Source organism: Populus alba, chromosome 4 (assembly GCF_005239225.2).
Source record: "Populus alba chromosome 4, ASM523922v2, whole genome shotgun sequence".
NCBI lineage: Eukaryota > Viridiplantae > Streptophyta > Magnoliopsida > Malpighiales > Salicaceae > Populus > Populus alba.
The window spans coordinates 3,221,701-3,238,162 of NC_133287.1; the positions used below are offsets into that span (position 1 = coordinate 3,221,701).

Below are 16,462 nucleotides of genomic sequence, written 5' to 3' on the forward strand. Positions count from 1 at the left end.
AAACGTGAAAATGGGAGAAAGTTCATGATATTTTTTATTTATTTATGTGGGTGTCCGAGCCAGCTTGCGCGTTCATCTCATGTGCATGCAGACCTGGACTTTTCATGTTGGAATTATCATTTTATAATTATGGTTATTTTTTAGTTAATTATAAAAAAGTCAACCCGAAAAGACACCTACCCTTGGTTACAATGTTTAAATTTTTTGCTGGCATAGATGTATTTATATTGTTTTTAAATACGACAGAAGATCATATAAAACCTAAACAACCTAGTAATTAAAAAAAAAAAAAAAAATACATAAATACACCTGTTTCTTAATTTGCATATATATTTTTTGCTTTTAAGGGTATGAAAAGTCTTTAAACTTAGTAAAAAAAAAATATAAAAAAAACAAATTAACCCATCACACCTTTAAATAAATTTTACTCTAAGAATAACAATTTTTATATTGTAATAATACAAGGTTAGAAAATTGAATTATCCCAAACAACTGAACAACGATGATGGATACTTTGAAACTATCAAATTACCCCGAGAGTGAGCTAAAGTTTTTTTTAGTTGGAAGGTAAAAAAAATTCCGATTCCCGTGAATAAGAATATTTGTCCACGTATATATGCTATTTTATTTTTATTTTTTAAAAACAAATTTCCGATGATTATTGGGCTATTGAAAAGAGTAAAGATATATATTATCAAATGGATGGAACTCCTCTCCCAAGATTAAAAAAACGTGGCGTGAAAAAGCTAAACTTTAGCATTTTGCTTGAGAATAATTAAGTGGGAGATAAGGAAAGAAGATTTGCTATATGATACACACACACACACACACACACACACACACACACGGTTTCTTTATGAAAGCTTATGCATGAGCCCTTGATGACTTGGAAAATTCTTCCATTGTTGCCATCTCTGATTTTAGTGGGAAGCACGAGTGGTTGGATCTAAGAACTTGTTTTCCCGTTGACAAGTTACTATATTGGTGGACCTCTCGAGCCATTGTTGCATGCTGTGGTGTGGTTTCGATTCTTTATGTCTAATCATGGTTGACCAGTCCGAGACTCAAAGCTGGATTAGGTCATAAAAAGGATACAAAAGCTATCCAAATCCTCGTTTTCACATGAGCTTCACAGTGGTACTCTTCAGTTTTAGTCTAAGGCAATGGATCTTAACATATGATCATCACCGAACCATGGTCCAGAAAGACTTGACCATCTGCGGCCACATCCAATCAAGCAGGGTAGCCTGCTCTTGCTTTTTCAAAAAGGCTCATCAGAAGGTGCCTTCCTTGGCGTGATTACGTTTCCTGGAAGAGTAAACACTGCTTTCGTGAAACCTATACTCGTCATTTCTAGGCAAATTCATAACATTTTACATGGCGATTGGTCAGATACCAGCCACCAAAGGAGAAAACAAGAGTTGAACTTGAGGTCTTGATATGGTAGTGGAAGGGGTTTGTTTCATTTCTTTGGACCATGGTTTAAATTTTACTGTGAACGTCTGTCACTCTTGCGGTGTCTTACATGTTTACTGGGTTTGCAGGATGTTCAGTAGATCGTGGGATTAATCATGATGCGCATAAGCTGGTCCGGACACTCACGTAAATAAAAAAAAAAAGAGTTGGACTCAGTGTACTTTTCTTCTTCTTTGCGTTTCATTGAAGATAACAATGGAGTATGCATATGAATTAAGACTAATTGCATTCATTCGAACAGAACACTCATAATACTGCCCAGAGACGAAGAATTACAATGAGAAAATCCCTTAAAAATTATTTAAGGGCTTAAAAAGTATTTTATATTTAATCCAAATCCAAATCTAAGATCTTGAAACCAAGTTGGAATCGAACAAGGCCAAGCGAGCTTGTAGCCTAAGGTCAAAGCTCACATAGCTTAGAGTCTCTTTCCTTTAAGAGATTTGATACCCTACAAGTTTAATTTTAACTCTTTAAATTTTCACTATACAAGTTACAATATTAAATTGAGGGTTCTTGACTTTGTAAAATAGATCAATCAAAAGTTATTTAAAATTAATTTTTAATTTATATATAATTTAAATTAGTCAATTTAATATTCCATGTTATTGAAAAATAATTCAACCCAAAAAGTTAGACACCATTTTAATTTAACTCCAAATAAGCATATTTACAACAAAAGCTCTAATTTTTTTTTTATTATTAATATAGATGCTTGGATCAGTTTATAAACACCTCAACTAATTTTATAAAACTCTAACTCCTAATATGTAGAGAATGATGCATGACAAAATGTATAGATCAGCAAAACAAAATTGTGAAATTGACAAAACCCATATGAAAGAACTATCATGCTCGATCGAAGAATAATTGAGCAGGATTAAGAAATTTATGCAAAGGACTTATCATTTCCAGTGAGAAAGCCAACAGGATTCGCAGCTCTTTAGCATGGAATCCTTTTTCCCATGCAGTGTTGGTTTAAGTTGAAATGCACAATCATGGTTGGAATACGGGAAAAATGAGGCAGAACTCAATAGTCAATACAAAATGCTCGCCTTGCAAGTGCTGGATCTTTTGCAGCTGAGCAAAGCACTGGTTGCAGCGTTCTTGCATGCACATTTACAATAAAAATGAGTGTTCTAACTTAGATTAAACACAGCATTTGGTGGCAGAAGTGTTAAGTCCGTGTTAATGTTGATTAGTTTGCTAAAAGATCTACACCAGCAACGGAAGGCACTGGAATGGCTGATTGATGCAGAATAACATAGATATTGAAGTGGAGAAGAGAAGAAGAAGAAGAGAAAGAGAACGAGAGCAGAAAACTTGTGCAAGTTAATTTTTAAATCATTTAAAGTCGTCTATAATGCAGAAAAATTACATATAAATAGTCACAGCGAAAACCCTGACCAAAACTAAGAAATGGGCTTACATCAATCCACTAGATAAGATGTCAAAAAATAAATAACACAAGATTAAGTCCAATAATAATGTAGGTTTGAATGTGATTAATCTTTTAATTTTAATGGAGTAAACTATCATCTTCAATTATTATCTACATGTGTATGAATTATATCTTGGGTCTAGCATTTCACCAACTTTGATGATATTCAAAACACTCAATATCATTAAGTATAGATAACTTTGATAATACTTCTTTTAAAGATCAATATTAATTTATTACAATTTATCTATAATGATCCAAGTATAGTTTACTTTTACCTACAAACTAGGATTCAATAACTTCCACCATCTCTATTAAAAATAACATGTATTGTTTTTTTTTTTTTTTTTGTATTAATGACAAGAAAAATGAAGTGGAGGTTTCAAGAGAACCATCAAGAATAGAACTAGGTAAAGGAGTTTCAAAAGGGGTATCTAGAATGGGTTGTTGCCTCTTACATGTAACTAAATCCTCAATATTAGAAGTAGAGTTTATATGCAACTAAATTTTAACTTTTAAGACCCAATTGATATAGTTTGAGGACTAACTTATACTCTTATGTTTTCTCCAAAATTCACATGTTTTCAGATTGCGAAATTACAGAAACGTGCATGGTCTGCGATTTCTTGACATTCAAGCCCCCACGTTGGTGGAAAGGTTTTTCTTTCAATTTTGTGGTGGTAAGACTTACATGCTAGCAGTACCATTTCCTTTTCTTTTGGGCATCGTATAGCATACCATCCTTCAGATCCAACCATCTTGGTAAGATATGAACATCGAAGTCTAAATCAAACTGAATACAACGTTTGATTAGTTCTTTTGTAAGAAAGCTAGGGCATATTTGACAATCAAAATTACAGAGAGGTGGAATTCTGAAAATGAAAAGAAAGGAACTTGGAGAGACTCTACACCATCCATTGGATTCAATCATGGAGACGAGCACATGCATTTAACATCAATGAATGGCTCTCAGGCTAATCGAAAAGACACGTGATGGGCTGCCCTCAAGCCTGACAAATGACCTGACGAGTGAAAATGACTTACAGAAATGATTCAAAAAACTTCTCAATGTTGTTAAATAATCAAGAAAGCAAATTGTGATTACATTAGAAATAAATATTCACACAAAATATTGATAATGACCATATACGAACACCTATCCAATAACTATACAAGCACAAAGAAACCCTAGGAAGAAAATGGTAGCTTAGTTACCTCCAAAAATTCTTCCCAGGTAGATCTTTAGCATATGAAAGACAACATGCATCTGCTTTACATTATAAATAGTCATCTAAAGCAATCCCACCTCACAAAAATCTTAACCCCCCACACCTGGTCTACCCATTTTCTCGAGGTCCTCCTCTTCTATAACATATGTAAGAGATCCTGGACAATTTCAGATACAGGAGGCCTGAATTCGGGCTCCCCCTGCACACAAGAAAATCAATGAATATAAGGTTTACTTGTCCTTCTATATAAGCAAAGCAACGTTAGAATGATAAATTTTATTAATTTCAAACCAAAATGCCAAAAAAAAAAAAGACTCGAGAAAAGTGTATATTTTGTCATCGATCTAATAAGAAGATGTCTTTACAGCTTTATTTTGCATAATATGGCAGGCTCTCTAGTCCAACCCTTAGACACTCGTAATCAGGTATCTTTTGTTGGAGAAAATGAATATCAAAGTACGAATAACGATAACCAAAAGTTTTCCATTCAAAGGGGCCTGCTGCTCCTGGTTCAAGACTAATAAATTTGGCATAATGCTCCAAGATGCAGAATCCACATTTCCAGAAACATGTAATTCAATTATGGATAATGTGCCAAGAACGGGAAATTTTATATTCAAAGGAAAAGGAAACTTGCCTGTATACATCGAGATATTATATCAGCAAAACGTGATAAAGACTTCACAGGATATGCTCCATGTAGAGAGGGGTCGACCATCCTAGAAAGTGCATCTATATCGTGAAGCTGGTGAATTGCCCATCTAACCAGAGATTGCTCCCCTCGACTCAGTGACCTACAGGTTTTCAGTGAGAGCACAATATTAGCTTAAAAAAAATAACTGGCAAGCTCAATATGATCCATGATCAATGTGGAAGTCTCTTTCAAGGGACAAGTAACCTGTCATAGGATTTTCTCCCAGTGAGTAGCTCTAGCATCACAACGCCAAAGCTGTATACATCACTACTGCAAGTATAACTTCCCAACTCAAGCTCAGGAGCCCCGTAACCATGAGAAGCCAGGAAGCGCCCTGATAACTGAAAGGCACATTCTTTCAACATCAGCAATAAATTACAAAATCACAACCAAAGTCAAAATTGTAGCTTGAAGTGGACACATCTTTGAGCTTTTTAGTGATAAATCAAGTTTTATTATCACTTGAGATTTTGCGTATCTCCTTGTGCTTTCAATTTGAGATTTTGCAGTAATCCTACAAACTTGTCCTGAAAATTCATAAATCTTAACAGAGTATCAGATGAGAGAACCAACTACTGCAGAAGCATAAAAGAAATGTATTTTTTGATACAGTGAGTAACTAAAACCTAGTTTTCACACCCCAAAGCATCCGGGTCTCTTGATCAAGATTCCAAGAAATCAAAACAAAGAAGATTAATTGAGATAAGCAATACATGCATCTCCTGGACTTCCCATTAGGAGCCATTACGTGAAACTACAAGCCCATATTTGGATTGCTCCATTTATACCTGAAGAAAAAGAGAATGATTTATGCCTGAATTCTTGACCAGGCATGACGATACCAATTACTTATTTCCCAAACACCCAATGGACTAGCCATACTTTGCGCAAATTTACCAGCTAGCTTAGAATTCCTTAAAAGCCTCAAACATATATTGATATCACAATTTGCTAGCAACTCAGTGTTGCTGTGCAATTTAAAGATTTACCAACATCACTAGTGGATTTCCATTTCGCTACGCATTTTCAAGCATTGACAACTGAACAGCAGCAAAATTTCAGACCTAGCTTTTTAGACCACAGACCAAAACAATACCTCAGTTGCAGAGCCAGATGGTTTCAGAGGAGACAGACCACAGTCTGAGACACGTGCTACAAGCTTATCATCTAGAAGAATGTTGGAGGATTTAAAATTCCAGTGCACGATAGGTGGTTGGCAAACCTCATGCAGATACCTTACCAAAAGGAAAAAAGAAAGACAAACAGTTAGAATAATGAATAAAGTTTGGACACAGATGAAAGCATGCAAACCAAAATGAAGGAGGTAATGGACTTGTGAGACTTCTATGAACCACTTAAAGGCCACCAGAATTAGAAATGCAACCAAAACAATTCATTTCAACCATCTAGTCTAATAAGATCTTGCACTTTTTAATTGAGTATCCAATTACACGATTCATACCAAGGGTCCTCAGGTTTAGTTAGTTGGTAGCTCTACTTACTGGAGGGCTCTAGCAGCTCCTAGTGCCAGCCGGATGCGTGCATTCCATGTTAGTTTCCTATGGATTTCCTCATCTGCATGCAATGCATCATACAGTGTCCCATTTTCACAATACTTATAAACAAGTAGCCGTTGCCCATGCTCATTACAGTATCCCACAAACTCCAAGATGTTATCGTGGTGAATTTTAGATATACTAGAAACTAGTTGAAGAAATTCCTCATCAGTCTGTTGCTTGGAAGCTGCACCGTTTAGCTTCTTGACTGCCAGTAGCTACCGAAGATAACAAAAACAGAAAAAGAGAGGGTCAATAAATGGAAATCAAATGTCAGGTTCTAGTCAACATGTGCAGATCAGGAAATACATGGCTGTCCATGAGACAGAGATAAAAGAATTGCACGAGAGCATGAAATGGATTAAACTTGCATAAACTGTTAAAGGGCTGAAAGCATTTGAAGAATTCTCTAAACATTTTAAATTGATGCCCTTCATGCTTTCAACTGCATGTAATTGATTGTCCATGAAAGTATCCTACCAAAATATAATACAAAATTTGGCTCAAGACTCAGGAAAAGAAGAGAATTCCGCCGACAGAGTTTATATAAATGAAAACAAATGACAGCAATGTTCAAGTTAGGAAGCACAACTAAGTTCAGAATCAACTCAATTTAAGGACCTGCAATATAACAGTGGCATGAGAAAGCATGTGTAATTACATGAATGACACATGGCATCCCAAAATCAGTTCAGCGTTAGAGAAAGAATCTTACTTTTCCACCAGGAAGCTCAGCCCTGTAAACACTGCTAAGTGTGCCTTCACCAACAAAATTTTCTTCTGAAAAGCTGTTTGTGTACTTCTGAAGTGTTGCAATTGTGAAGATCCTTACAGAATATGAGTTCAAAGTCTCAGTCGAATGACTCTTTTTATGTGCTGTATGCCCAATTGGATTTGCAATGATATTGTCAGTAGGAACACTTGAGGGAGGTGCTGGCAGTGGCATAAAATTTGCAACCACACCCGTCATATTTATCCCTTGATCCATCTTTTTCTTTGAATATGCAGCCATTCTCTTCAAATCCATATCCTGTTCACCCTGTGCCTTTGGATATGCTTCCTGCCTTCTGTTATCTGGTCCATATTGATCTTGCAGCTTTGCAATTGATTCTTTGGTAACTGCTCAAAGGACCTTCTCTTAGGCAAAAGGACACAGAAGAGGGTGGATAAATTTAGTGATTTTGAACAAGGACCAGCAATGAGAAGGTTACCTTTCTCTTGATTGTTTCGTTCGAATGAAGATTTACTGTTGGGCTCATCTATACGGCTCTTATATGTGCCAACATCATGCCTCTCAATGTCTATACTTTCTTTCCTTCCTCTATAGCATGTTGATATTAAAAGACATGATCCCAGTATGATAATAACTACTACCCCAGTAACAGCAATCCAAATGGCCCTGTTAGATGTAAAGAATCCTTTAGATCTTTCATACTTTGGTGGTTCTGAGGCATAAGTCCCATTTGCCTGCTTCCAAGGTGCTTCTGCAGCAGGCAGCTTGCCCGGAAATGGAGAGAGGGTAGGTGGTGGAGAAAGAATAATAGATGTATTGAATGGATTTCCATCTTTTCTGCAAAGTGGATGCTACCATTACAAGCAGTTGAACAAGTAGAGATTATACCAGATAAATTGAAAATGGCAAATAAAAAATTAAATAACTTAAGAATAAATAGCATCACCAACATGCAGAATTTCAGTGATGAGATTTTCGTGTCTATGAATTGACATGTTCCCTCTGCATCCACTGACTTTTTTCTCCTTTTCTTTTTTACCCTAACTATTAGTCTTGTACATTATTTTCTCTATAAATGCAAATGTATATCTGATAAATCTAGGTGTAAATTATATAAAATGGCATTACTGACAAATAGCTTGTACATTGTGGCTTCACCTGAAATTTGGAATACCCAGCAGTTTCTCAGGTATAGGCCCAGAAAATAGATTGTTCTCCACATTCCTATGCAGAAACAAAGGGATAGTGTGTTAGTACAGCATATCATATTGACAAACAAGGAGATTCCTGCCTCACTGATGGAGAGTCAAGAAATGAATCAAACTGAGTATAGATTGGATTCTCTGTGTTTGTTCTTTCACCACTTGGATATACAGAACCCATTCCCCCTTACCAAACAGAAAAATAAGTATATGAAGAAAATAGAATAAAAATGAAATCCTTAAAAGAATTTCCAAGTAAAAGACATAAATCAAAAGAATACTAGAAGCCAGAAAGGTAGCTAGAAAGTTACAGATACTCGAGGGGGAGATCCTGTAGGACATCAAGGGTCCCAGTAAGTCTATTGTTCTGCAAATGCCTGTGATACGAAGATTATGTATGCATTAAATAACTGTTATTCATTGCAGATTAGCAGCTAAAAGCTAAGAACTCTATGAGAGCCTCACAGTGTGGTGAGAGATGATAAAATTCCCATTGAAGGAGGCAGCTGACCACTCAAATTATTACCAGACAGATCCCTGAACCAAAATAGACAAATACAAATAAAATCTGGAAATTTCCATCTTCAACAAGAACCATACAATTAACTTTAAAATGCCTACATATTTATCAAACTTGTCATCTCTGGAAAGACATCTGGTATTTCTCCACTTAGCAGATTGTTGTGAAAAGATCTGAGGACAATAAAAGAAACTGGATTTCAAATGAAGAAACACACTGCAAAGGAAATACAATTCTACAATATGAAACAATTAACAAGTTTTTGTAAGAACATACAAGTCTAACAGTTGAGTTAATGAGTATAAAGTATCTGGAATTCTTCCACTGAACTGATTACGAGCAAGAGAACTGGAGCAGGGAAAAGAGAAAAGAAGACACGCACATTATTTACTAAAGGAAATGTACATTTAAGGAAAGGGAAAGCATCATCAACAACTAACAATAATTTGCTACAACTGGTTTGCTAAACCAAGAGATAAAGCAAGGTTGAGGTTTACGCACAAATTCCTCAAGGTAGAGGGCAACGACAATGGAATATCCCCTCCAATATGATTGTCACTAATATCTCTGCAACAAGAAGTAACAGAAAGTTCCATAAGAAGGTTTTTACAACAGGAACTTCAAAACCCCCATTTATAAACACTGCATATAACATGTAATTAGGCCATTGCCAACTCGTTAATTCTTAAAATCAAACCCAGATGATTCTAGTCATTAACCACCATCTTCAAATTGGTTCAAGATAAAATTAACCAATACTATATCTATGACTTGAAAGTGAAAAGCCATCATAAAAACATCATGGCTGTAAACGGATCAAGCAAAATTGAGAGAATTATGGCACCAAACTCATTTACCCCCACCAATTTGATACTCACATAGACATGACCGGTGCACTTACATTTCTACGATTGATGTAAATAAACCGAAATCGCTGTTCAAGGTTCCACCTAAATTCAGGCCATTTAGTTTTCTGTAAGAAAAAAGATTTGATTACTGAGTTTGGTAGTTTACCAATTGAAATTAAAGGAAGAAAAAAAGGTTAGAAATCGAACATACAACGATGTTATGTTTGAGAGAACACAACTAACTCCTTGCCATCCATCTAAACACGGGTCTCCTCCCAAGGCAATCCATCCAATCAAATTCGGATATTCCATGCTAACATACAAGCTATTCATTGCTATGACTGCAAAAGAAAGAAAAGACATCACATATACTGAGGCTGCAGTTGTTATAGCATTAGAGAATTCACAAAAAAATATGAATAAAAAATAAATAATACAGAGTAAGTAAAGCAAGAATGATCATAGCAAACGAGATTGGGCAAGCAAGTTGGATGACATAAACTACATCTGTCTAGTTATCAACAATGTGATAAAATTCAGTAAGTACTACATAATTAACATGTTTCCATAAACACAAATGAGCAAAGCATGGCAATATTTGCAAAAAAAAAAAAAAAAACAAAAATTTATAACGGATGTCTTAAGCTAATGAAAATGAAGTGAATAATAAGACAAATCAAAGAAAATATTTAAAATTTAGAAACAAAAAGAGTATGACGAAGCAAAACATCAAAAACAGCACAACACAAAACCAAAAGAAATGAAAAAACACGAACCCAGAAGAGACAATGGTTTACCATCAAAAGGGTTAGTATAAGAAACAGAATAGGAAGCCATGAAAGCCACCACCAAGACAAAAGCCACCCCACACTTGACAAACCCCATCAGTGATCACTTGAAAAGACTCAAACTTTGCCTTCTTTTCTTCAATATTTTCTCACAAAACAAACATACACAATGTTTTGGAGCATAGGTATATAGAGAGAAAACAAGAGGAAAGGTTTCTGAACGAAAAAATAAAATATTTAAGATTTCAAAGAGAGAGACTAAGGGAAAGCAAATCTAAGAATATAATTGAATGCAGACAGAATTAAGTAGCAGCAGTGATTGAGAAAATCTTAAAAATCTCGTTGAGATCACAAGTACAGTAGAGTGAGTTCAGAGTTGGGGTTTCAGGGCGCGAGCAGTGCAGTGCAGGGCAGGGCAGGGCAGATGTGTTCTGTTTTAATGAAAAGAAGAGAACTTGAAAAAAGAAAGCAACGGCATGATTATGCTGTGGTACTCTATTCCATCTTTTGAGAATGAAATATTACTATGTACTTTAATTAAAGAGAAATAGAATATTGGTGGGACTCTCCAAAAATGTGGATAAACTAGGATTTTTTTTCTAGCGTAGTAAAAAAAAAACGTATAATAAAATAACTTAAGATTTAACTATTTCAAATTATAAATGTAATAAACACAACATTTAATAAGAAAAGAAAGAGAAAAAAATTTAGGAGTCACACTAAAACTCTTATAATAACATCATTAGTATTGTTGAAAATAATCTCAAAATCTAACAATACCAAGAAAGATTATTAATAATGACTGAAGTGGGCCACATGAGCGATCCAAAAGTAAGTGAGTTGTGACACATTTGGCCAACTTATGTGCCCCACTATGCTCACCATTTGTGAATTTTATTTTTTTGTATTTTTAGATTCATCACGTCAAGACTTTTCCAACAATATTGGTAGTGTTATCATTGGAATTTCGATAGACCTCCTAGATCTTTTTTATTTTTTTTTAACTTTTTCTCGCTCATTTCTCTTAACAAATTATAATGAGAAGAGGAGAGGAAAAAAAAATAAAAAGAAAAATAATAATATTGGAGGCACATCAAAGCTTCGTTAATGACACCACGTGTATTATTGGAAAGATCTTACTGAGACAAATTCAATAACACCAAAAAAGTTCACAAAACAATGAATAGGGCAGGCCACACGAGACATCCAAAAGTGTTAGGGCTCACTTGTCTTTGAGTGGTCCACTTTGAGATACACGAGATCTTGGTATAATTGGATTTGTCTCATTAAGCTTTTTCTAACAATACCGGTAATGTTATTATTGAAGTTTTGGTGTAACTTCAAAATCTTTTTTATTCCCCTCTCTCCCTCCCTCTTAAATATTTAATCGCGAGTTGATTCATTTGCGACTCTCTAAACTACATTATTTTTCTAAATATTTTTTACACTATATTATTTTATTAAATTTTTTTAGTATACTAGAGTCCAAAAAACACTCTAAAAAACTATATTCTTGTTTTTATAAATTATAATTTTAAAGAAAATTAAGTCAAGTAACTAAGCAAGTGAATTAGCTGCTCCCACGAAGGAAGGAAGGAAGGAAGTTTCTAATTAAATAATCTAGATGTGGGTATCTTTTCATAGGAAGGAACTCTACGGTTTGCTTTTGCAAAAGAAACTTAATGTTAACATATTAAAAATGTATGTATGTATCCATTCTATTTTATATTGTAATTGTTTTTGTTTTTTTAAGATATTAATGTCTCCCCCCATTAAAAACCGAGTTTAAACTTCTCATTTGGAATTAAAAAAAAAAAAAAAACTAATTGATCTAAATTCAATGACTTGAACTTCTTGAAAGACGCTAAAGATGTTTTACAAAAATCCAATAATCTCAATCCATGAAAACCTGTGGCATAAAATTGCAACTGTTTGTTCTTTATTTGGTTTAATATTAGTTTTTATTGTTTTCTTTTTGGTCTTGATATATAAATAGTTTTTAAATGAGTTTTATATATCAAAAGTAAATTTATTCCCAAATCATCTATATATTTCTTAACCTCATATCTTTTTTTTCTTTTTTAATATTAGCTCTGTTTTTATTCTTTGTTGTTTATTAAAAGGATATTTAGAAGTATGATAATAGTTATTTTTCAAAATGCTTTTTATTTTAAAATAAATTAACATAATATTTTTTTATTTTTAAAAAATTATTTTTAACATCATCACTTCAAAATATCTAAAAACATATTAATTTAAAAAAAAAAAAATTTAAATTTTTAAAAAAAACTCTTATCAACTGCTGTGCAAAACATTGCCTAAGAGACATGTCAGGATTTAAACATGCTTTTCTTTTTTCATTATGTAATAATAATTAAATAAATTAAAATGGTTAAAACCCAAATCTGCATTTCTTAATTCTGAATTAAAAATAATAATTTGCATGTATTAAAAGAAGGAGGACAGTTCAGGTGTCGATTCCATACAACTATCCGTACCTTCCATCAAGAAACCTCCATCGACCAACCAAATCACAGAGATTGCAGAAAGAAAGAGACATCAGCAATGGCTGCTCACATCCATGCATCTAACCCTAGCCTTCAGTCCTGAATTCTCACGTATGTCAACGACCTAATTATGTTGCTTTGCATGTTCATCTCTATCATTTCGAGCACAGAGCTCAGTGAAATCCAAAAGAAAAAACTTCTCCTTCCTGTGATTCAACTCACCAACCGATCATTAATTAATTACTGTAGTAGAGTTTGTTTTCTATTTAAAAATATATTAAACTGATTTATTTAGGTGTGTTTTTATTTATTTTAATGCATTGAAGTTAAATTTTTTTTATAAAAAATATATTTTTAATTAAAAAATACACCTACAATTACAATTAGGAAGTAGATGATTTCATATGAGTAGTGGCTAGTGGCTTCACTCGTATGTTTCAAGTAACAATATTCTAATTAAACTATTAAAGAGCTAAATACCTTACCAACCAGCAAGCATATGTGTATATTAGAACTCTTTTTAGAATTATCCTTATAATTAAAGAAGTTTGCTCATTTTAATTAAGTTTGAATCTTGAGATGAATATCATGCATAGAGAATTTATTAAAAAAAATTAATACTTTATGTGAGTATAAACAAAGCATTATTAAAATCTAATACTCACCCAATGTTATTCTTACAATTAAACAAATAAGACCACCAAAATATCAAGATAATTTTTTTTTTTAACATCAACACATTAAATTTATAAAAAAAAAACTTAACAAATATTAATTTAATGTTTTTTTAAGTAAAATATATTTTTTAATACATATTAAAAAAACAAAAGCTATTGCACTCCCAAACACTAAGGCACATAAATATTTCAAATGGACCCGACAGAAAATGCCACTTACAGTGAAAATGTGACACAAAGTCAAGCCTTCAACACACAAATATGGTACTGTACAGAAGTAATCAAAGCAAGAAAACTAGAAAAAAGCTTAAGATTTAAGAATAACAGATTGGAAATGTGGTACAGAAGTCTAGCCTTCATGCACACAGTAACAAGTAATGATAGAAACAAGAAAATAAGGAAGCTTCAAGAAGGGATATGAAAGCACAAAAGCAGTGGGCTACAAGCTAGAAGTGTTTTTCTTCTTCCTCGAGACAAGTATTCGTTGCTAGCTCGAACAAGCTTTGGTAAAGGGAGCTATAATCAATAATTGAAGCACAGCTTTCAGCAACATTATGGAAGAAGAGGGATCTCTTCAGCTAGAAGGAAATGGTATTTTTGGACTAGCACATACTCCCCTCTCCTTATGGTATGCTCCCATAATTAAAAAATGATAAAGAAATTAAACGGTGGTTAGATATAATTTGTCATAATTTAATCACTCTTGGTTGGTGGCTAAATAATTAACTCAAGAACTTGTAGCACTCATTTTCCCACCAAGCTACTCCATCATAAAAAAACGATACAAATTAAGATTTAAATTGTGTGAATATCAAGCTCCTTTAGGGGATATAATCTCTGCTCGGAGTGTATCATCTTGTACAACGGAATAAGTCGAAAAAAGAAGAAGAAAAAAAGGTGTACAGCCCTCGAATTCATTTCCCTGTCTCGGAGAATCAATCCTTGTTGCCGCTCCTAGAACCTCTCGAGTAAAGGTGGGGTTATTTAGTCGAAAGAGGGCTAAAGGCATGGGGAAAGAACATGCTCGAGATCAGTCAAGTTTTTGATAGTGAAGTTTCCTTCACAGAATAACTACACACCATCTCGAAACCTTCTTAGCAACTGGATCCAAACAGCTGGATCCAAACCAATCAGAATATTTCTAAAGGAAAAACTACTCAATCAGGATACTTATGTTACGAGTTCATTAAATGCACAGATAGGGACCAGATAGCAATCCATGTACGAGGTTAGATTGTCTAGTTTGTGCTTACAAAACTGATCTACTGACAGCTTGAAAGTGTTGAGATGACTGATCATTTGATATTCAGTTTGCTTAATATCACCCCCAAAAGATTTTAATAAAAACAAAACTCAAATTTTTTAAGATGAGGAATAAATGTCGAATGTCACTCCACTAGCAAGGTGGGGAAAAAAGGGGAAAAGGGAGCTGGCTCGCCCCCACTCATCAATGGATTGAGGGAGAAATAATCTTGACAGATCCGAGCTCCTCCCACTGCAAATGGAAACTCTCGGCGTGTAGATGAATGGAGTAGGAATTTTGATGAAACCCAAAGCATCGGAGGCTGAGGAGGACTAGACAATTCTTGGTCCAAAACTAAGAGGTTAATAGAGGTGGGCCGTCGGGCCCTCGCTGCACCATTAGAGCGGCTCTCGTATCTGGTCTTGACGACGGTGATGAAAAGTAATCCACCTTAACATATATTTTAAATTAATTTAGAATAGTTCATTGCCACGACTTGGTAGTAAATGTGGGGTCATGAAGTCATGGGTTTGAGCGGGTAAACTAATAAATTTTTTCTCAATTGTGACATGTAATGGCTATTTTTTTAAAATAAAAATAAAAGTGTCCTCTTAATAAAATCTCAAAAAATGCACCGGTAATTATATAAGTATTTTTAATTTTACCACCAAACATATTTTTGTATCAATTTTGTACTTTAAATTTCAAAAAACTCTTAATTATGTGTCTTAATCATCATCGATTCCATCCTATTTATACCTTTTTTTTAAAATGATGTAATTTTATACAGAATTTAATATTTCATGTTAAGAAATTCCATTACAAGACCCAAATTAAAAATTATTTAGTAATAAAATTGATACAAAATTTAAAGGCTTGACTAGAAACACTCGAGCCCAAGAAAAAGATCTTGAGCCTCGGTGCTGGGCATCCCAACATCTCTTGTGGGCTCCGGCTCCAACCCGAGCTCAGATGTTTGGCATCCCCAGCGCCCCAGCTAGGTGCTGGGAATCCCTAGCGCTTTTTTGTTTGCTCAAACACACAACATGAGCTCAACCTCTAAAGGATGTATTTTGACCTACTTTTAAAACATGTTTTAAGTCTTTTTATTTTTCTTCTTTTTTCATTCATGTTTTTGTAAGAGATATTATTCTCCATTAATGCTCATGTAAGAGATCTTCTTCCTCATTAATGCTTATATAAGGGATATTTTTATCAAGAAAGTTTATACTTTAATATTGAGAAATGAGCTATTTACAAAGACAACTTAACCAATCTATGATTCAACTACTAAAAAACCTTATCTTATAGATACTTCTGATTTTAACACTTCTTCAATATTAATGAGTCCTAAAATTCAAAATGCTTATGAATAAAGCTAATATATTGAATAATTTATTGATCTTTTAGTTCAAGCAATTTGATTCATTTTTTATAGTCAAAGTATTTGATAACTTGGTATAAAAAGCCTAAAGGGTTGGTAATTAGTGGTAGATAATGACAGTAACTTTATAGAAAGAGATAGTGCAATAATATTCTAGAGAGAAA

The 16,462-nt window shown here is 33.9% G+C and overlaps 1 protein-coding gene across 2 annotated transcripts; it reads right to left on the minus strand.

Moving 5' to 3' along the window:
• Window positions 1–3,715: 3,715 nt before the first annotated feature.
• Window positions 3,716–10,961, minus strand: LOC118047357 (protein STRUBBELIG-RECEPTOR FAMILY 1). 2 transcript variants are annotated; one of them, XR_012169545.1, is made up of 17 exons: window positions 10,497–10,961; window positions 9,911–10,040; window positions 9,753–9,824; window positions 9,353–9,418; window positions 9,128–9,199; window positions 8,953–9,024; window positions 8,797–8,868; window positions 8,643–8,708; window positions 8,288–8,353; window positions 7,608–7,966; window positions 7,112–7,515; window positions 6,343–6,614; window positions 5,937–6,075; window positions 5,045–5,181; window positions 4,784–4,940; window positions 4,133–4,345; window positions 3,716–3,939 (listed from the first exon to the last, which is right to left on the minus strand). XR_012169545.1 is itself a non-coding variant. In XM_035056632.2 (16 exons), the coding sequence occupies exons 1-16, from the start codon at window positions 10,582–10,584 to the stop codon at window positions 4,283–4,285; spliced, it is 2,235 nt and encodes a 744-aa protein (XP_034912523.1). In that variant the 5' UTR covers window positions 10,585–10,961; the 3' UTR covers window positions 3,967–4,282. The 2 variants fall into 2 exon arrangements, 1 of the variants encoding a protein (XP_034912523.1); XM_035056632.2 differs by lacking the exon at window positions 3,716–3,939 and having other exon boundaries at window positions 3,967–4,345.
• Window positions 10,962–16,462: the final 5,501 nt, after the last annotated feature.

Excerpts from the sequence above, each read along its gene's own strand:
- LOC118047357 (XM_035056632.2), bottom strand. The coding sequence starts at position 10,584 with ATGGGGTTTGTCAAGTGTGGGGTGGCTTTTGTCTTGGTGGTGGCTTTC. Across the intron at positions 9,419-9,752 it reads TTTACATCAATCGTAGAAAT|AGATATTAGTGACAATCATA; the intron begins GTAAGTGCACCG and ends TTCTTGTTGCAG. Across the intron at positions 7,967-8,287 it reads CTGGGTATTCCAAATTTCAG|AAAAGATGGAAATCCATTCA; the intron begins GTGAAGCCACAA and ends TCCACTTTGCAG.